Source organism: Diachasmimorpha longicaudata, chromosome 16 (genome assembly GCF_034640455.1).
Source record: "Diachasmimorpha longicaudata isolate KC_UGA_2023 chromosome 16, iyDiaLong2, whole genome shotgun sequence".
NCBI classification, from domain to species: domain Eukaryota; kingdom Metazoa; phylum Arthropoda; class Insecta; order Hymenoptera; family Braconidae; genus Diachasmimorpha; species Diachasmimorpha longicaudata.
This window is the reverse complement of record NC_087240.1, coordinates 3,108,050-3,130,703: the sequence shown is the minus strand read 5'-3', so window position 1 is coordinate 3,130,703 and position 22,654 is coordinate 3,108,050. Positions and strand designations below refer to the sequence as shown.

The following is a 22,654-nucleotide window of genomic DNA, read 5'->3' as shown; positions in this document are numbered from 1 at the left end:
TAATTTTTGTCAATCGCTCCAAAGATAGAAACACAATTGTGCTGATAACAATGACCCCTGGAATCACTCTGAACTCATAAACAAATTGTCATTAACAATCTTCAAAACTACTAGAGACGAATGTGCTAATTTTCTTATAAAATCCCTCGATCCCACTGAATTTATTTGTTAAAAATCGAAAAACCTGTCCAAAAATATCGTTCAAACCTTTTTGCAACCCTTAATGATAGTCTGCCAAACGTTATGCCCTTCCAAACAAAAATAATAACCCCCTGGGCACCCCTAACCATCGCCAGCTAAAAAGAACTTTGAGAAACCCATTCCTCCACATTCTGGAATGCTCACCTCGAGTTCAGCGGCCCTCAGATTGCCAAAGAAGATCTTCCTCAAGAAGGTGTTGGTCATGAAGACAATGATGAGACCTTGAACGTAGATGACCTGAAAGAACAACAAACGTGTCACAAAATTAACAAACCCCAGTCCCAGGGGACGTTTCTTCTATGTCTAGTCTCCAAAACATAACCCCTAATCTTAATAAGTACACAACAGTACCAATAAACAAAATAAACTCACAGCCATACTGGGATTCGACTTGGTTATGTAGACGACAGAAGGATAGAACTGTTTCTTCTGGTAATAAGCATTCCCAATAACCAAACACGTGAGTGCAACACTCACAAGCATTACCACAACCGCCCGCATCTTGATGACCCTCAGCTCACCATATAAACTCAATAATTTTGGAGTTTTTCAATGACAATGGACTTGAGATTTAACATACGCAAGCCAACTGGCTGCTGATATCACACAACATTGACTGATTGATAATACTTATGGCTTGTGTTACTGTAGTTTTTTTTTTTTTTTTGACAACCGAAGTATTTGGCGCTAGGGAGTTGCGGAGGTTCTGGGAAACAGGAGGACACTTACGTGTCGTTTGGTGAACAGCCAGTTACGCCCCCCGCCGGTCACTCGGCCAGCTCAGGCGAAAGCCAAGTGGTCGAAACAGCCATTTTTCGAAGATGTTTATGGGGCTGGGGGTACCATCGGAGGGGATGTTCGGGGGAAAAATGGTAAAGAAATTTGCGAAGAACTTTATATACTAGAAAAATTCATTTGTCGAGTTCTGCCGGAATGGCGCAGGGTAATGGTGGGGCGATTTAGATATTGAAAGCTAAGTAACGATAAGTGTGGTCACTAGAAGGATGGGTGGCCGTGCGGGAACACCTCTGGAAGATTTTTTTTTTTTTTTTTTTTACTTTTAACTTATTTCTTCAGTCGTCGGTTATGGAAGGGTGAAATGGAAGGGTTGGTGGTGATGGAAATAGGGAAGGAAAGGCGCAGGGTCAAGATGGAATGGGGACCCGAGGGAACTAGAAAAGCAAAAAAAAAAAAATTTGTCGAATTTTTTGATGAATGCAGGGGCGTTTAGGATATTTATAAATTTTTGAGAGACAAAAAATTGTGGTCAGATTTTGAATTTCAATTTTTTTCTAAGGGAAGGGTAGGGAAGTGCTCTAGGGGAAAATAGTCAAGAGGTTTTCGGTGGGGAAGTTTGTGGGCGACAAAATAATTTTGAGTTTTTTTAATCCGGTGGTTTTGGAGCTTTTGACGGAAATTTAGAGCAGCGACTTTTTTTTGTCTCGAAAATAAAATCATTTCGAGAGGGAAGAAAATTGTTAATTAATCTTTTGAGAAATCTAAGATAAAAATGATGGAGCTGCTCTTCGCGAAGTATTTTCAGAACTGCGTGAAGCAATAAAGTCGATATTTTTCAAGTGGTAAAACTACAATTTTCCTTGAACTCTGGAATGCAAAATTATCTTAAAATGTGCGATTATCCGGAAAAATGGACAAATCTGGTGGATTTCATTAGCAACAAAATATGTTACTGCATTCTTCTGAATAAAATAATACCAAAACTACCAAAAAAACTCACAAAAATTCACGAGAATTGATTTTAAAAAATTTTCATGTTCTGGACTTTTTTTTTATCGGTCTAGTGGACGAAAAATCCCTGAAAAAATGATCGCCCAGTTTTCTTAAGGATTTCCCCACTCTCGTGATAAAAATCACCGACAGAAGTTCAATTATAGATTACTCAACGAGCATTTAAATGTGTCATGAATATATGCATCCCACATTTTCCCGGTTTCCCAATATCCTGAAACTTAATTTGGCCTCTCTGTCACGTTCAAATATATATATCTTTCTCCTTCCTGTATTTCGCAGAGTCATCGGAGTTTCGTTTCCTTTGAAAAGATCGCAACATCGCAAAATATTTTCTCTTTCAACACGAAAAAAAAAAATGTGCTTGTGTATTAAAAAGAAAGAAAAAAATATGGGAATAATGAAGCATGCGGATGACTGCATAAATCATTCTCCAATCGTCAGATGTTTCTCAGTCGTAACCGATAATAATCAGAAGCCAAACATTTCCACGAGTTGTTCCATTGTACTCTCTCGTTACAATGCGGGTATTAGCAATTAAAAATCATTGGCTTTTGTGACGTACATTGCAATAATATGCTGGTGTTCAGCAATTCTTGGGAATATTTATTTAAACATTCGGGGAATTCATAATTCAAGTTTTGGGAATTTCAGTTTTTTCCTCGTCAATCGGATATTTTATTTGCCCCGAGATATTTTATTTTCATTACGTGCCCGTTCCGTAAATTCTCGCGCAAAATAACGATCGGTAAAAATTACGGAAAAATTACGCATTTTTTCACTGAACGTTTCATACTTTTTGGTGCGTTCTGAACGTTTTCTATTCCGCAATTTTGACCGAAAATTGTTGAACAGATGTAGAGAAAAATTCTTGAAAAATGACGCGCATGTACCGTAATCTGCCGGTCAAAAAACAACATCCGGTAAAAATTGCGGTAAAAATTACGCATTTTTTCGCTTAACATTCCATATTTTTTCTAGAAGATTTCGAACTTTCCCTAAAGGTTCACTAAAAAAATCCATAATTGTTCCGTAATTTTTACCGATCATTATTTTAACTGACAATTTACAGAACAGATGCGTCATTTTTACACAATTTTTCTCTCCCCGCTGACACGTAATTTTTACGGAATTTTTTTTTTATTATTTTCCTGTTACTTTAGATTTTTTTTAAACCTCCCCCCCACCCAGCCACCCACCCGCCCAATCCACCCGTAACGCATGATCGTCACCTAAACAGTTTAGAAACCTATTAAACCTATTAGTCCCTGGCCTCGTCGAGAAAATCCCCCGGTTCCGCTTATCGGCGCTCTCGATATGCCCCGAAGACTTTTACCTGGCGCGTGAATCACGTATTTTTCCTTGACCATCGACATCCCACGTCACCTCGGCGCTGAAAACCGTCAGATGTGGGAGGGCCAAGGGGGGGGGGGGCTCAGGACAAGTACAAGAGTACAAGAGCTCCGAGTAAAAAAAAAAAAAAAACAGGGAGAAATAAATAAAGAAGGGGACGCAAGGCACGTTGAGCAAACAGTCTCAACTCGAGGAATTGACCGAGACGGCATGGGCATGACTCTCCCCGGGCTGTCATGTCTAGTGCTCACGAAAAAGAGAAATGAACAGTAAATTTGAAAAAAAAAGGGGATAACAATAATATGGCGAAATGGGTTATTATCTTTGGGGTCTTGAGGAGGACCTTTTGGCTGGTGTTTGAACGCAGGTAGAATCGTTGTGGGGTTTTTTCGTCTGGGTTACGGTTCATTAGGACGTGCTCTTTGGAATCGAATTTAATTGGAGTTGAGCGACTATTGTTGGAGTTGGAATGGGATATCGTGGTTTAGAAATAAATGGAATACGCTGTACTATTAGAATTAATGGAATATACTATTAGAATAAATGGAATGAACGAATTGGAAAAAATTTACTGATTTTTCAAATCAATATTTAATTGTAGATCCAAAAAGGCGAATGTGAGATTTAAGTAAAATTTTGTCCAACTTTCCAAAAATTTAATTAAAAAAACTCGCAAAAATTTGCTGAATTTTGAAATCAATATTTAATTGTCAATGTCAAAAGGCGGACTGAATACTCACGATATTCGCGGATCGGAAAATCCTCTCGGAAAACTGAATTTCATCCGGATTTATTCCTCATCCATTGAATAACTCACTATAAAAGTAGGTTTTTTACTCGGAAAGAAATTTAGCATAAAAATTAAGGCTCCAGAGGCCACAAAGTGGGACAAAATGACAATCAGCGAGTTTTTAAGTCAACTTTAGTTGGAAAAATTAGAACCAAAAATTCTTCCCGTGTAATTATTCTTCTTTTAAAGTAATCGTTGACAGCACTATCTTTTCTTCAATCAACAACCAACTAAAATGATGGAAAATCCATTTTCCCAAAGCAAAAATATCGCTTTGAAAAAGTTTGTAAACACACCAACAGCTGAATAAATAACAAGAGTAAATTTCCCAATCAGCAGCAAAAAATAAATCCCACAACTTTTTTTTTCCCAAATTTCAACAAGAATTTCTACGAAAAAAAATTATTAGAAAATATTTTCATTTCTCCTCTAAAAATTTCCCACAAAAAACACCTCCCACCCCGTTCCCAACGTCCCCCAGCTAATTAAATTACACCTTCGCCTCGAAAAAGCCCCCTCTCTCACTCGGAAAAGCCCTCCAATAGAAGCCATTTGGCCTCCCTTCTTCCCATCCACCTCCAAGAACAAACGGAACATGTTTATTCGTGCCACTTGTCGTATGTTACGTGTTACCTACCTGAATCCACAGGCCTATAGTTGTCTCCAAAGCCCCTGAGTTTGCGTCTGACGAGGACAACCCACTGTTAATACCAACGTGGAACTTAGCGACGTGACGCAAAGTGGTTCAGAAAACGTGAGAAAGAAAAGCAAAAATGTTTCAACGAAAAACCACCAAAAAAAAAACCTAAGAACAACCCCCCAACCCTGAAGAAGTCCCATCGATCAATCAAAACAATTAAAAATAATGAACTACTCGAGTGCAAATGGCATCAGAGACAACACCATCATCTCCAATCAATAGATTCCATCATTTATTTTCTCAATAAAAATTCATATTCATCGAATAAATCTGAAAACTCGTCCAATAAATCACCAAAATTTACCGTCAAAATGACGAAAATAAACAAATAAACCCAAACGAAAAATCATTTAACATGAAATATAAATATATTTCGATGGCATTTTACAGTCAGTGGAGTGTTTATATGTATACAATATGTATATCTATGCGTTTATGTATACAACTATGTACAAAGCGGAAACTCCCACGTTTCCCCAAACCATCTATCGAATCATTTTCACATTATTAATTGAATATTTCACAATGAATCATCTCTCACTTATTTTTTTTTTCTCATTCTCCAGTCATTGACTGGCCACCAAGACAGACGGTGCCGTCTCAGATCGAGAAATAAGGAAGAACAGAACGGAATAAAACAGAACCGAACGAATTAATCGCTCCAATTCTACAATTTTTCCCTCCTCACACAAACCGACACGCACGCACATACAAATTCTCACGCATCACGCACACTAAAGAGAAAGAAAAACAAAATATTCAATGAGTTTGATAAACCCAGCAGTCATCACCGTTAATACACTCCCTCGATTATTAATTCTCATTAGGAATCGACTGATTAATAATCTATAAGATCTAGCTGTTAAACTCTAGCGAGGAAAATGTTTTTCATACTCAAACATTATTATTCCCTTTCATTATTCTTATTGTTCCTCAGCTCATCCTAATACGGGTACGTACCGCTGTAAATACCCAGTCTTTAAGTTTCTTGGAAATAAAAGGAAATATGTTGTGGAACGAGGTACAATGGTGGGGAGGGAATTGAGGGACAGGTGGGGATGCTTATGATGAGGCTGAAACTAGAGAATAATTTTGTTCAGGGTCGGGAGACAATAAATTAGAGTTTTATTTTCGGGGATTTACCGTGACATTGTCAGGTATTTTCGGAAAATTCTCGGTCATAGGAATACGTTAATCCCCTGAAAATTAATTTTTTTTTTCCTCCCCGAGGCCCATTCGGTGATTTTAAATACTCCCGAGGTATGGGAAGACTCATGTGCAGGAGAAAAAAAATTTTTTTACACAATTCTTGGAATCAAACCCTGAAAAATTTCCTGAACTCAATTTACCCACTGGATTCAGCCTCTTGTTATGGTATTCAATATAGTACTTAATTCCTTAAAATACTAGTCGGAGAATAAGCGTAGAAATTGTATCACACTATTAAGACTTGTACATGATCTCAAATGTAAATGCAGGCTCTTACATAGGCTTTTTATATTTGTTTTTAAACCTCATTTAACTTATGCTCATCGGTATCATCGTGTTGGCATTGGGACATTGACAATTTTTGCGGCTCTTTCTCATTTTTTTTTTTCTCTTTTAACTCATTTCAAACGGCTTTCGTAATTATTCGGATGAGGCATTTCATGCCGGCATCGCATGTCGACTTGGCAATTTTGTGCCGTAATTTTTTATAGACAATTTTATTATCAACTTTTTTTTTTTTTTTTCGTGGAAGCTGACATGAAATGCCCCATATGACGGCTCTTCTCTTCATTATCTCCTCGACGACTTTTTAATGTTATCTTTCCATGCCGACTATTCATTTAGGATGAGGCTGAAACTAGCGGAATATTTCGGCTCATACAGAATTTTTTTACAATATTTTTTTTGGTTCGTACACTTGTTTGAGTAAATAATTAATATCTCACTGGTTTCAGCTTCATTTACTCCCAAGAACCATTTTTTTTTTATGCACGTTAATTATATTTTCAACATTATGAACTTAAAACTAGCGGCGGATTTCAAGTCCGATGAATCTGCGAGAGAAAAATATTTTCAAGTTCCGAACATTTTTTTTTGGCTCATACAATTGTTTGAGTAGATATTAATAAATATTCCGCTAGTTTCACTTTCATTTGCAAATAATGATTCTTTTATGAACGTTAATTTTAGGTTGAAGGCCATACGCTGCTGATGATTCTCTAATTTTCTTAAATATCATGATGCCAACACCAGCGAAATATTGATTTCCGATTAATTCTCAGAATCAAAATATTTATCAGTGACGATTGAATTTGTTTTGCTCACACAACTGTTACACTAAATACCAATGAATATTCCGCTGTGTTGAGCTTCATTCGTTTCAAAGAACTATTTTTTCTTATGAATGTTAATTTGATGTGAAGGCCAGACGCTGTTGACAATTCTCAATAGACAATTTTGATTTATAACGGGGAGTATCGATAAGAATTCTTATCACAATGTTTTTGTGAAGGTCAGCACAGGGAACATGTCCATGTTCCCAGTCCCCTCAATATTTTTGTCTCATATTTTCAACTTTTCATTTCCGCTAATCACTATAATTTTCGTAATACCATGTACGGCACAGTCCGCCCTCCCCCCCTCCAGTGTCATTGATTATCCGAATATTGATTAGAAAAATTATTGTTATCGAGAGTTATCATCGGTTCTTTTTGTCGGCACGAAAATACCCCATACACACCAGTGCTCACGTCTCCCATTGTTCTCCCTGAACTTTCATCTCTCTCAGTCTCACGCAGGAGACACCACGACGGGAATGAAAGAGAAGTGCTCCCCAAGTGATTCTCAAGATCCAAACGAAGACTCCAACATTACAAAGAGAACAGATGAAACTTGGATGCCTTGGAGAACAGAGGATGCCAGTCGTCGAAAGACGATCGATACCGATAGGGGGGGGGGGGGGGTCTGAGAGACATTTTCGACGAGAAACTTCTCCTCAAGGTATCGATCCTCCTCGGGAATGTTCGGGTTACATCCACGTACCCCAGGATCAGGTCGTAAGGGCTTCCCAGAACCCTAGGGTGCGGTCAACTAAACTTCCTCAAAGGAATCCACCAATTTTTCACCAGGACCAGCTGTCCAAGTGAATCTCATCGAATTTCGTTCTCATTTTTTTTTTACATTGATGGAAATAACTCGAAATCAAAGCGAGATATCGAAATACTCACCCAGACATTTTTTGTTACTCGTTTTACGCTCTACAAAAAATGTTTCAATGAATATTTCAGTATCTCCCTTGGATACGGTGATATACCCACAAAAACACATTTCGAAATTGCGTTAAATTGATTTTTCCACTTGATTAATCAACTAGTCAACGATTACCGATCCCGTGAAGCACTTTTCCTCCATTACCCCGTCGTAATAACTATTTCAGACTTGAAATGCACGTACAATCGATCGGCTAATCCAATACCCCCTCCTCCTCCACCCCCTCTCACCCACCCCTATGAAACCCAAACCACCCAGCGTCACGATGTTTTCTCAGTAAAAAAAAAATCTAGATGGGACACACTCACACACACGTGAATGGAAAAATAAGCCCTAAAAAAAACCGAAGCACGAGGACAACTCACGGCCCAACAACGGCCAACAGTCCAGCCCATCTTCCATCATCAACTCAACAATACAAAAATTCCCAAAAACTAAATTCATAATCAACTTAACGTACAGCTCGAACAATTCTCTATTCCATCATATCTCATATCTTTGGCTCAACGCGAACTATCTCAAACATAAATAATATATACACAAACTCAGTTACTTGCTCTGTATACATAATTCTCCAACTGAATCCATAGAAACGACAGAGATAGAGAAGAAAAAAAAGAAAAAAAAAAAATCACCAAGTGATGAGGAGAGTTAGTCACGGGAGTACGACGCGAGGGGATGCGAGTAGCACAAGGGGGGGGTAAAGGGAGAGGGGATGATGAAAAAAAAAGAAAAAGGAAACCGAATGAATGATGAATGGGAATGCTTTAAAAAGAGAAGGGAATGTAGCACATTATACGCGTAATATCGAATGGAAAAATTGGCCCTGCAGGACTGGGCGCATGTCTAAAGGGAACATGAAACTGAAAGAGGTATAAGAGGGGAATGTAAAAGAAGCCCCCAATATTCGTGGAGAATGCCCCCCCCTCCCCTCCCCATCCCCCCTACTGGATCAGTGTGTGCACAAACGTGACTGTGTTAGAATGCCTCGTGGACTGTAACATACGTTCGTAGCAGCGGTTTTCGCCTGAAAGAGAGAAGTTGTACGTCTGTCTCTGTTAGTGGCCCCTTATGTACCCTAGCAACCATGTGAATGAGTGAGATAGATATTGTGATATAGAGTGAGAAGATAAGCCCCCCCTGATGCCCACCAACCGCGAGATATATACACAAACAAGTAAATGTACGTATGTGTATGTACAGTATACGGTAATGGCACCGTTGGATATGCAATGTATACCATGTACAACGGGGGATTTGATATACGTACACATGGAGAGCTATGGTTACATACGGTACGAATATATCCAGGGTTGTGGGAGGTAAGGGGGAGAGGGGGAGGAGGGGGGGATGAGGAAGGGTCACGAAAATATATCGTATATGGGTAGAGACAAGCGTAGTTCGTTAGGCAATTGCTCGTTAGCCGGTGATTTTAAAACGCGAGGGGGCCTCCCTCGAGAGGAAAATACCGGAGTGAAATATATTTCGGGGAGATGAGGATCGAAGGATGTGATGATGGTGGGGAAAGGGGGATTGATGATTTTAAGAAAGGGGGGTAGGGTTGGGGGGGAGAGATAAATAAATGTGGATGTTATTCGGAAATTTTGAGGTGATATTAATGAATTTGGTTGGAGGAGAGGAGAGGAGTAATGAGAGATTATGTTGAAGGGGATGATTATGGATGGGGTTAAAGGAAGCATTGATATCATCGGTATTTTTGCTACATTATGGATGGGTTGGAAAGGGGGAGAATAGTGAAATTATGAGTGACCTATTTTATGTACATGTGAGCTGGGAAATGTGAAAATAATTTTTGATGATTCCTGGGTTAAATTTTTCCCGTCTGTCCATGTAGGGATTTTCTACTGAAAAACCTCGTCGAGTTGGAGAAATATGCGAAGAAAAATTTGAAAAATGTATTTTTAGGTGGAAGGAAATTTTGGATAAAAAATGGACCAGTAGAGGACAAAACGTGGAACACAATGACAATCAGTGATTTTTTGGGTGAAATTTTGTTGCATAAATTAGACTTGGGAGGTTAATTTCTGTGTCAAAAGTAACCTTCATCCCGTCTGTCACCTCCTGAAGGTCCAATTTATACGTTAAATTCCTGATCCCTAAACTTTTCGCAAATTTTCCTCTCCTGGTCTTTCTCAACTTGAAAAACGTGTGAAAAAAAATAAATAAAAATCATCATAAAATTGTCTGCATTCTCTGAATATCCTCCTGCTCGTTCGATTATCCCGAGCACCGGTGAAATTTCACGGGATGAGAGGAAAGGAAGAAGAGAAAAAATGATGGTGAAGCTGGTTGATGAATTAGGAAGACGTGGGTTGCACTATGTATTTACGGATGGGGAAATAGGGAACAGGGAGGGTTTGTTCGAGTAGAATAGATGGAAGTTGATGGTTAGTGTGGGTTAGGTAGACGAGCAGGTATATGGAGGCGGAAAGGAGCCCCAGTGGCGGCAGTCTGGCAGGCGGATAACAACGCGGGGGCCTTGGACAAGGGAGGGTTGGCACGATTCTATCGTGTACTGTTCTCTTCTCTCCACGTGCGTTCACATTTTTGACGGTGATGGGGTGGGGGGGTGGGCTTGAGTGCCAGTGGAATGGATGTAGTGAAGGGAGGAGGGGATAAAAAGGTACCGACGATAATACGAACGATGGGTGGAAGTGGGTGGGGGAGACAAGCTGGAGCGAAAATCGTTCGTGCTGTACGATATTATCTTACTGGTTGTTTTATTGTTCGTAACTTCAGTGGAATTGGACTGCGATGCGTCTGATGATACTGATGATGATAATAGAGAAGGCAACAGCGAGGCCAAAATGTATAATATTAATGTCTGTTGTAAAACTAAAGAGACTAGGCTTATCGCAAATATAATGAAAAATATGATAATTGAATTTTGGTGTGAGCGATTTGATGATGATGATGATGATACCATTGACATTATGATATCATGATATTTATACAATTTTACCGGGTCCTAGCTTCTTGGTAGTAATGCTCTGTATGCTGGTGCTTCGTAGAAACTACCGGTTGTACCATTGTTACTACTACCACCAGTAGCAGCAGCAGCAGCAGCAGCAACAGCAGCAGCAGCCATTCTCAATGCCTGAAGTGATGCCTCTCTATGCCTATTCATAGCTGTTGCATATACACTTGAACTCGATGATGATGATGATGGTATCGTGGGAATTGACGTTGGTGGACGTGATATTGAACACTGTCGTCTATACGGATGATGTTGATTATTTGTTCGTCTTCGTGATGATGAAGTTGACACTGGTTCAGTGGGTATTTGAAAATTTTGAATAAATGAACCAGTTGCTGGACTGGCTGATGTAAGTGATGTTGAATTAACATGTAGATGAGCGTCTTCATAAATATGATGATGCTGTTGTGGCACTTGTGTATGACCCTGATCAACATCCTGATGTAGATGATGATGATGATGGGGCTGATGATGCGAGCGCATTGCCCGAAAATAGTGCTGATAAATCCCTGATATAACTGCTTTTTCATCAGCAGTTGTGAGATTACCAGCATTCGGCACTGTTGTAAAGGCTGCAGCACGATGCTGCTGGCTCAGTCGTTTCTTATCAATTTCATTATCCTGATTATTGCAATCCTCATCCCGTCTAGTTTGTTTTCTATGCATCAGTGTATTGATTGCAATGGTGGAGGGTGATGAGGCTGTTAATGCATCACCAAGTAAAATTGTTGAATTGGCATTAGTATGGGGTGTTGATGTGACAGCTGCTGTTGCTGTTGCAACAACAGCCATTGCTACTGATGCAGCATCACCCCCAGTCATTACCTTGGACGAGTGATTTTGATTGACTGTTGTATCACGTCTACTATTTTTACGTCCTGATGATGTCACCATTGGTGGTAAATTATTAACAAATGGACTACGTCTCTCACGTTCAGCACGTCTGTAGTAACACGGATGAATCATGAGAAGTGGCTCACCACCTCCTGGTGGTGGTTTAGCTTGACTTGGTAATTCATATTCAACACTGCAATCAACGTGCAACGGTTGGGCGTAGTCCTTGAAATTACCAGCGGGCGTTGGCTCAGCTTTGTAACTACCACCATTGGATACGACAATATCATTGGTAACCGTCGGCGATACTATTCCCTGTCCTATTACCGTAACACCAGACACGGATGAACGATTTGCTGATGACAATGGTGTTGAAGATGATGGTGTACTGTTATTATTAGCCGTCGATATATTTCCACTTCTGTGATGATGATGATGATGATGATGTGAATGATGGTGAAAGTGATGATGTGCATTTTGGCCCAAACTGTGGCTATTAATACTCTCTATCGACACTTCCTTCTCGTAACATGCAGCCGCCATATTTGCTGATAGTCGTTGATGATTCAGGGAACGTTTGGCAATGGCTTTAACACATTGATATTCCAAATGTTGGAAGTAATGACAGGGACCGACGGTGGATGTTAATGTAAGATTGGACGACGCCCTTTCTCACTGTTGGCCAGTGGCTTCTGACTTGCGTCACGTTCTCATCGTGTTTCGGGGGATTTAGTTTCTATTTTTCTTATTTTTTTTTTCGTCTCTCTCTTTCTCTTCCCCGAACCGAGACAACGGACAATAGATGCAAAACAATGATGCACAGCAAGGGTATCCACCCTTTATAGCTTCACCATAACCCACCCAGGATGTGGCTTCATTCGATTCACCCCCCCCTTCCCCCTACAGTGGGGTTCTTAAGGGGGTTAAGGAGCTACAGCACACAGACCGACCAGACGTTGTCTGCGTATCGATTTCACCTCAGCAATTTTCGTCTTGCCGGGTACGAGTGAGCGCTCCGAGGTGTTTCGCCGGGATGACGGTGTGGTGAGAATTTACCCCTCCACACACCCCTCCCTCGGCCGCCCCTTTTTTTTTTATGATAAAAGAAGAGAAATAAAAATGGTATAAAAGTGGCCGAAGGAGATTGGAAATGTATCGCAGTGTAGATATCAACGTACAAAGATCGATTTTCAGCGTTCGACGAGGCGCGGCCACAACTACCAGCAGGTCCTGTTACCCTCTCTCTCTGTCATTTCTCTCTCCTTCCTCCAGCTGCGCCCCCAGGTTTTTGCTTCGGTCCTCGCCCTTATCGTTTCCTTTCGGCTGGCTTTCTTCTTCTCGAGGGCTCTCTTTTTTTTTTTTCACTTTATTTCACTCCCCCTACCCCTCGACGTACCCGCAGAACTTCGGGAAACTTCACACGCCTCAATCTCGCATTTTCCAAATGATTTTCCTGTTTTATAACACTCGCTGGTGATGTCTGGTGTTGAATTGTGGGAGAATAGGCAGTGGGGGATGATTTAACTGATGATTAGTTTTGTCAAAAATAAATTTTTGAATATGTTAATTGTTGACTAGAGGTGTTAGCCAGTGGTTGGACTAATGTATGGTATATCCAACAGACTGGTGGCAAACCTCTCAATTTTCCTTTTCTCTTAGTCTCTACACGTGGGGGGGCGAGTCCTCACGTACAAGGCATGTGAGTACTAAGCAATGAGGCCTCCTCTGATTATCCGAATAATATTTTATCGTGACAAATTCTTTTAATTTTTCGAAAAAAAAAAAATATTTATTCCTCTTGTCTTCAACTTCGTCCTTTTCCAATGTCAGTTGTCAATGCCTCATATTTTCGATTATGCACAAATGAAGTGGACACCCTTGTGCATGAGGAACTGATGGTCGATTAATATCTCAGTGTCACCGCTGGTCGATTCACTCACGGCTCTCAATTTTCGATTGTATGAAATAAAAAAAAAAAGAGCTAGAGAATCTCAGGGCTACCTTTGTCCCTCCACCGACGGCCACAACACTATTATTATTTTTTTCTTTCTTCACGGATAACACTGGTATGTTATTTTACTTTGTTCACCGGCAAATGACGTCCTCCGGAAGATTAACCGCACAAACACCAGCCTCAATCCCCGTTTTTTTTTTTTCTTTTTCTTATATCACCCAGTACACAAAAAGGCACGTTGTTTCTTCACGCTGGTGGGTAATCTTAACTTTTATGTACGTTTCTTTTATTACTCTTCCCCCGGACGCTTTCAATCCCTCAGGAAAAATAAAAACCACAAGAACTTTTCAAAAAACTCCAAAAAAAAAAAAAAAAAGAAAAACCACCGAAATTGTCCGTCCAACGCTCGATAAATCAAGATTCCACACAAAATGAAAATTTAAAAAAACGAAAAAAAAAAAAGGAAAAATTAACACAAAAACAAAAATTAAATCAACTGTCTTGCAACGTGCTCCCACAAACCAAACGTTTTATTTTATTTAAATTTTAAAAACCACTAACACCAGCTCTTCCTTTTCCTTTTTTTTTTTTATTATTATTAACAACACACGCCCGACGATCTCACGACGTCGAGTGTCGAGCTCCGACTGAGTACCGTGTCCCCTCTCTTCAGTCGTGGCTTCACCGTAGGCACTTTAATATCTCCATCCTTTACCCTGTCTCATCCCCTCTCTCTCTCTCTCTCTCTCTCTCATCCCCTCTCATTCCCTCAACTACATTAGCATCGATCGCTCTCTCACTTCCACCCATTCGTTTGGACACTCCATTCCCTCTCCCCCCCCCCGCCCCACCACTCACCCGACGTTCCCTTGTCGGCCCTTCCTTCCGGAACCCCCGGGCCGTAGTCTATGTTCGTTCGTCTGTTTTGTCCCACCCCTTGGACTCTCTCTCATCATCTCTCTCCAACCTCACCACCCCCCCGCCCCCCACCACCCCGCCCTTCCTCATCGCCTCGTCGCCCATTTCGCTTCAAACTCCAACCCGCTATAACCCCCCTCCCCCTTCCACCCCCCCCTGCTTCACCGCCGTTATGCCACTGACGTACTCATATCCTCTCTCTCGCACCAACTGTTTCCCACCATTAGCCTCTCCCCCCCCCACCACCCTAACAATCTATCTCACTCATGCACACATGGGCCATGGTACTTGTCGTCGACGCCGGCACCGTCGGGCCGTCGCTATAGGTCGTGCCACGGCCATCCGGCCCCAGTGAATCCCCACGTTATAACCCCCGGGTTCTCGTATTCCCTAATGCTCTTTATTCTTTCATCTCTGTCTAGTCGCAGGATGGTTGTAGAGGAGGAGAGGAGGAGGGGGAATAGAGGGATGATTTTGTCTCTGTTAACGGGGAGAAATGGAAGGTTTTTCGACCCTTTCTGTCTTTCCCTAATTACAAATCATTATGGACCTGGGGCAATGTGATGTACATGAAAAATGTTTGGAGTTTGGGTCACGTTAAGAAAAAAAAAATTTTAAAGTTTCTGTTGAAGGTTAATTGAATTGATAATTAGGCTGGGGGGGATTGTTCGAGTGATGATTATCTTTCAGCATTCGACATTTGGTTGTGCCATCAGTGCTAATGACGTCAGGTTTCAATGTATAGGTGAGGTATTTTAGATAGGGTTTTTAATTTGTGTACGAGGTTTAGTTAATGATGTCTGCCAGTAGGACTCGGTGACGTTATGGGGAGAATTATTTATGCAGAGGGGGGAGGGGGGGGGATTAATATGGTTTAAAAAATTTGTTCATGGGGAGTAAGAGGAGGGGGATGAGCTGGGGAGGATAGAGGACGATATTGTTTTTTAATAAATATTTATAATTGCGAGGTGGAGTCGTTGACGTTGATGGCGCCGTGGAGGAGTACATCCGCAAGATGGCAGGACTCAAACTCGTATTTTTAAACATTTTTCAAAATTATTTATCATGTACGAGTGATCTGCAATTCATTGCATTTCCTCTCCGCAAGTGAATAAAAATTGTTAAACTGCTCATTCGGTTTTTCTCATAATTATTTAACTGAAAAATTTTCTTTGAAATTTTTTTCCCCCCATTTAAAAGGGTTTTCAACTCTCAAGACCCTCCCTAATTCCCCCAAAATGTTCCCTAATTATCATTACGTATTTAATTGCCAAAATTCTCCCGGCAAAAGCGTCTTAATGGAAGGAAAAAAAAAAAAATTAAATTTTCCCATTCACTCAGTCGCCACCTCTCGTTTCAAGAATTTCAGGAATAAACTCTATCTCGAACGATAAAACAGACTAATTGCCGAAGCACTCGTTACCGTGGGCCTAACCCTCACCGTCAACAATTTAAACTCTCTGCATGTGCCTGAGGGAGTCAAAGCATCATCCGTCCGTTTCTCTCCTCATTTTTCATAATTTTTTTTATTTTTCATTTCTGTAGCCAAAAAATTTTTTTTTGTACCACTCTTTCCCATGGCCCTGATAGAGATCTCTGTATAATACGCCCCTCCCCTTCTACCAGCCGACAAAACACGTCCACATGTATGGAAAACTCCACATAGACAATTTCTATGTGCCACGCAAAGCCGTACATATTCCTGTGCACAACGACGTTAGGTACTAAATCACTCGGGTATTATACTATCAATGCGACGAACACACCGGGTGAGTTAGATGGAGGGGATTTCGAGGCTGTGGGTTTTCTAAGCAAATTAAAAGCAGAAGAAGGTAACGGAGAGTGAGAATATTTTCAATAATTTTTTTTTTATTAAAAAAATTATTCAGACGAGATTTTAACGCTCCAACAAACGAGGAATTCAAGAATTTTATGATGTCATTCCCTTCGCTGGGTTCAATTCATTCATTAGTGGGCTGAGTATAGGGGGAAGGGGGGTAGGAGGAGGAGGAGACTCTTCTCATATGGTTTTTAAGAAAAAAATATAATTTACCGAAAAAAAAATCGAATTCATTGACAATTAATGAAGCTCTGAATCTATGGGGAGAGAAAAATTGTTTATAAATAACTTGACTGTTCTGTAATCTAGTAGTCAAAATAGTATTCAATGAAAGTTGTGGAACAATTACGTATTTTTTAAATTGAACATTTCATAGTTTTTCCTGAACGTTCACTAAAATAGTGCACAACTGTTCCCTAATTTTTCAAGAATTTTCCTCTCCGCGTAAATTCTGAATTATGAAAAATCCAGACCATTAAAAATTTTGAATAATTAACATTTCAAATTTCATCTCAAGTGTTCATTCACTTACACATCCCTGTATACTCCCCACGAATAGAAATCCACGTAAAAATCCACTATCACAAAAACAAACCCCTCAAATCTCATTTTCCCAAGAAAACTTGACCCAAAGTCATTCATTATCATTTCACCTCTACAACTCTAATTTCTCCCAAAATTTCTCTCCCCATAATTAAAAAAAAAAAATTTCCCTCCCCCTACATCTCTCCACCTATCAAAAAACTGGAGGCACTGAAAGCTGCGCAAAATACACTCCAAAAGAAACAAAAAAAAAAAAATAAAAAACAATAATGACAACCGAGTGCGCTCGATCGGTCTCACAAAGGCCTCGATCGACGCAGACGATTCGTACATGCCTAATGCACATGCATGCGTCTGTACATAGGTGAAAAAAAAAAAAAAAAAAAAAAAAAGAATGAAGAAAGGCGAGTGAGGCCACCGGTGTATCAAGTGTGCTCCGGTTTGCATTCGCATGTGCATTCATACATTGTGGAATAATCCCCGGGTGCCTTCGGTACTCACGGCTTTGCGTTTCATTACGACCGAGGTGAGCAAAAGAAGTTGAAAAATAGTTGAAAATTAGGGGGGGGGGAACGGGGGGAAGAGGGTGAGGATAAGGTAGAGGGGTTGGGGAAGGGGGAGGGAGGGAGGGGCATCACAAGGGGGGTAGAGAATGCCCCATTCCCTTTTGTACATTTATCCCGTCTCTCGCATGTATTTGGCACTGAAGGCAGAGAAAATCCTTAACGACCTTTCTTACGAAGCGCCAATAACGCAGCGGGGTTGGGATGCCGTCATCAATCCTCCTACGTCTCGGGTACTAACATTTCATGCCGAGACTATTATATATCCTTCGGGTCTCCACATGTATGTTGTGAGGGAGTAGAATGGAATTGACGGAGCGAAGGGACTGAGGATTTTTGGCGAATTGTTAAAGCTCTTTTTCTACGTATTTTTTTTTAAGTGAATTTCCTGGTAAGGGATGAGGAATTACGCAGATGGATAGATTGAGACATCGGTTGTTTAAATAATTATGGTAATTAACGGAAGGAATAAAGTGGTTACTGATATACTGAATTGGAAGTTTGGAAAATCGGGATTTTTTAAATTAAATCGAAAGGCCTTTGAATTTGTTATCAGAAATAGATTAATTATGCAATAGATTAATTAATTAATTTTGGAGAGTTCGGATTTATGGAGCGAGGGGGGAGGGAGATGATGGAGTGAAGGGACAGGATTTTTGGTAAATTATTCGAGCTCTTTTTCTATATTTTTTGATCAATTTCCTGGAAGGGATGAGGGATTATGCAGATCAATGAATTGAGCCTCTGGTTGTTTAAATAATTATCGTTTTCAAGGAATAAAACGGTTAGTGATGTTGAAGAGTTTTGAAAAGTCATAATTTTTTTATTAAATCCAAAAGCTTTTCAATTTATTATCACAAATTGATTAATTACACAATTAATTTCGAATGAATTCTCCATTAAAGTTGGGTAAACGACTCATTTAACGTTAATGAACTCATTAAACAATTTGATTTTTAAGTACTAGCTTCTCATGTTGATTAAGGAAATATAAATATAATATTAAATGTAATTTTGCGATGTATTTATTTAATGCAAATAGATACGAGAAACCGTAAAGTTTAAATTATTTCTGTTGTTATTCAATAGTTAATTTGCAAGCTAATTGCTATTTTTTGTCTATGTTATGTATTCTGTATGATAATGTTCCACTACATTTTTTTGCATTTTCCTCTTCCCCTTCCCATTTATTATCGTGCCGTTAAAAATTCATCTACGAGATGTAATTTGAGTCGAAAAAAAAATTAACGTAATTGTTAAAACGTGTTTTAAAGGCCAAAAATGTCGTTTTGACCCAACGAACGTTAAAAACCTTACGCAATCAATAACAATAAATTCCCTAAAAACCAATAAATACCGGTCCCCATAAAACAGTTAAATTTTTCAACTTTTTTCACCATTTTTGCTCAGTGAATTCTACTGTTATTGTTCTATTTTTTATTGATACGTTGGAATCCTTCTCCGATTATTTTAAACAATATTGCCTCAAATTTCAACTTTACAACTACGAAAGAATTGATATATTATAGGGGTTTTAAATTTTCGGATGAATTTATGATCTTCAGTCCGAGGCTATTCTACTGTCATTAACTAGCAAATTTCTAAACTGCCATTTGTTAACGTTCGTTATGACTTTTCCACAATTATTTCCCCCTTAAAATTTTTTTCATTCCTCTCTTCACTTCGCATTTATTATTACGACCTCAGCAATCCATACAAAACAGTAATGAGTCCCAATGACCAACCAAAATTGTTAAAAAATATTTCAAACACCCAAAAGTCGCAATCAAAAACCGTAAATTCTCCTAAAACCCACTAAATACCGGTCCCCATAAAACAGTTAAATTCGTTAAAATTTTTTAAACATTATCACTCCATGACACGTCCCACTGCCGTTCATGTCCCTGACATACAGCAGACCAGAAGTTTCAGCTCGTCTTTTTTAAGTGTTTTTAAAAGCATAAAAATCCAAACTGTGTGAGTAACTCAACACAAACGCATGAAGAATCGGTCCCAAGTACCCAGCGGGAGTATAATGCACTAGGCAATATTTTCAAGATGACCGGACTAACGTCCATGTGCACCACTACATCCTCCACACCCAACCACTCACAACAACTCCCATTGAATGGATTCACGTGTTAGTGTAGAATGTGTTCACGTAGTGGGGATTATATTCCGCATTGCTGAGACCCCGAAAGAGACCCCGGGTACGGGTATTTGAGCCCAGTGCCAGGCCTTGGGGTTTCTCCGGGTCTTTTTGTACCCCCCCCCCTGGCCCCCCCACCACATCACCAGCCGCTCAACCCCCCGGCCATTTGGACCCTCTTCTGATCCCCCGAGAATAATATACCCACGTTTTATTTTTTATTATATATATATTTTTTTTTTCAAGTGTTCACTGTGAACAACTACACAGAAGAACACTCCTCCCCCCCTCCTCCATGGCCCATTGCCACACCCCTTATCATCGTGTGTACACATTCGTATGCGACATTCACTCACACGTATTCATAAAAAAGGGAGAAATACTGAAAATATAAACGAAGACGAATTTTTACCCCACGTGTTACTCGTCGTCTTCTGGGTGTTGTATCCTCATCTCCTCTTTCTTTCTTGAGTTCTATACCTAGGGGGCTTTTCGAAACCATGTCGGTCAGAGAATAAAAAAAAAAAAAAACCTCGGGTGTAGGGTGAAACGATTGAGGGGAAAAGGGGACAGTGAGGTGGAGAGGGAGAGAAGCAGAGACCTGATTCTCTTTTCAGTATTATCATTCCGGGATGTCTCTCTTGCTTCCTTTCATTTTTAGCATTTGGCAGGTGGGGCTCACCGGATGGATAATATTGAATGTTGTAAATATCGGGGATGCATTCGGTGAATTTACTTTTTTTTTTGGGGGGAGAGTGCGTTTATTCGATGGGTAGGATATACGTTGAATCGATTTCATATTTATTTTGTGAATTTTTATGGAATTTATATTTTTTTATTAGTCTCGTAATTTTTCATTCCTTCAAAGTTGATTAATAAATATTTTTATCACTCGATTTTCACGACTTCATTGGGTAAATATTTATGTAACAATTTTAGTAATTAGTGAACGATATTTGAAAAATCACTTGACGATCACGGGCCAAAAATAATTATTCCACGAGCGTCAAATAATTTTTCATTTATTGAAAATGTGGAAAAAAAAATTACAATCACATGACTCAGAAAATTCCTCTACAATCCTGTCATATCCGACATTTTAACCCCCACACCCTGAAGACTGCGATTCTAACTCCACTCCACTCCCATAAATCACACTTTTCCGTCCCAGAAACATAAACTAAATTTTTTCATCCAGCAGAATGAAAAAATATCTTTCCCACTAATACAAAAAAATTTTCATGAACGACAAATAAATTAAGCTAGACTCCAGGGTCCACTCAGTCCCTCCAGGGACATTATAACAATTCAAAAAAAATTTTTAACTATTAAATCACATTGAACTCCATCAGGTACTTGACCAATCACATCTAGAATAATGGAAGTCCTCTATAAGTGCTCTAGGTATTCTTCCAACCACGTTTTCACGCCTATTGTTCACTTTTTCTTTCACCGAAGCCGAAAAATCCCCTCGAAGAAGTAATATAAACCGAAAAAGGACCTGCACTGTGTACTATTTCGCAGGTATACATGAAGGGGGGCTGAGGGAGGGGTGCTATGCGATGAGGACGACGGCTGCTGAGAGTTAATTGGGTATCCTGCGGAAGTCGACTCTTGGGACCATCCGATCTCCCTTCCCCCCTCCTCCTCCACCTCCTCCTCCTCCCCCCCATCACATACAGGGGGAGAGAAGCTTGGAAACATACGGGTACCTGCCTTTCATTTCATTCCTGGACTATTCTCAACAGAGCACAATTCTACATGTGCAATATGGACGCACATGTATGTGTTATTATGTACATAATATAATGTATATGGTAGAGAGACTGTATGTAGCCAAGGGGCTCAGTGGCCCTATCGGTTTATTGTACATAGACTGGACCAAAGGGCGGATGAGTGGGTGGTGAGGTGAAAGGGTCGTTAAAGAAAATCCGTCCTAACGTTTCAGGTATGAGCAAGGTGCAATATCGGGAATTTTAAATGGCCTCGATAGTTGGTTATGGAGGTGACCCGAGTCGATTGTCTATTTGTTGGTCTGCTGAAGATTTAAAACCCAGTGTACATGGGAGGATATAAGCACGATTGGGGGTAGAGGTCCCATGAAAAACCCCCGACAAATTTACGGTGATCCGGAGGATTTTTAATTTTTCTGGTAATTTAGGGAATTCTTGTTGAAAGAGGGTGATGTCTGAAGGGATGGAGGGACTAGAGTTGGAGGTATGGGCTGTTGAGGCTTTAACGCTGCTATTAAAATTAATAATGACCCGGGATATTCAGTTTGAGGGTTTAGTTGGTATCTTTTGGATAAATTTGTGAGAAAGAAAATTCATATTCCAGGAATGTTGTAAAGGTAAAACATCTTGGAGCAACAAGAGTCGATACTTGTTAGCCGGGATTAATTGAATTGAAACGCTTTTATGGTAAATTTTGGGGATTAATAAAATTGTTGTGAGATATTTCGATTAATGAAGTAGCTCTCGAGATATTTGACAAATAATTAGGATGAATTTTCCCCTTTATTTTTGCCTCCCAGAAGACGTAGATGTCTTGATAATTGTCGCGAAGGGACAGAGTTTCGCTAAAATATCTGAGGGACATTTTTACAGGAAATTTCCTGATGTCCAAACAGTATTTCTCACGTTTTCCTCAACATGCAGTCACTATCACTTGTCAACAAATAACAGAAAAAATCTGGTACTCACCAAACTGCCATTTCTCTCCGCAACATCATAACCTTCAAAATGTGGAGAAACCAGTGTCTGAAAATGATAAAAAATAAAAAAATTAATTAACAACAAAATAAT

General features: G+C 39.8%; 2 protein-coding genes across 4 annotated transcripts in view; both read right to left on the bottom strand.

Moving 5' to 3' along the window:
- The window catches only part of LOC135169993 (E3 ubiquitin-protein ligase synoviolin A), a 29,012-nt gene that overhangs the window by 3,116 nt on the left and 3,242 nt on the right, over positions 1-22,654 (bottom strand). For 2 of the 3 annotated variants that reach the window (XM_064135476.1, XM_064135478.1), the window contains 2 exons: positions 22,553-22,609; positions 346-438 (listed from right to left, as the gene is read on the bottom strand). In XM_064135476.1, coding sequence (XP_063991546.1) covers positions 346-438; positions 22,553-22,609 — 150 coding nt within the window. Of the gene's footprint in view, positions 1-345; positions 439-573; positions 923-22,552; positions 22,610-22,654 lie in introns of those variants that run through there. The other variant, XM_064135477.1, reaches the window with a different exon arrangement.
- LOC135170005 (midnolin homolog) lies at positions 5,143-14,584 on the bottom strand. Its single transcript, XM_064135497.1, has one exon. It carries the CDS (start codon positions 12,424-12,426, stop codon positions 11,041-11,043), a length of 1,386 nt encoding a protein of 461 aa, XP_063991567.1. The 5' UTR covers positions 12,427-14,584; the 3' UTR covers positions 5,143-11,040.

Excerpts from the sequence above, each read along its gene's own strand:
- LOC135170005 (XM_064135497.1), bottom strand. The coding sequence starts at position 12,426 with ATGGCGGCTGCATGTTACGAGAAGGAAGTGTCGATAGAGAGTATTAAT.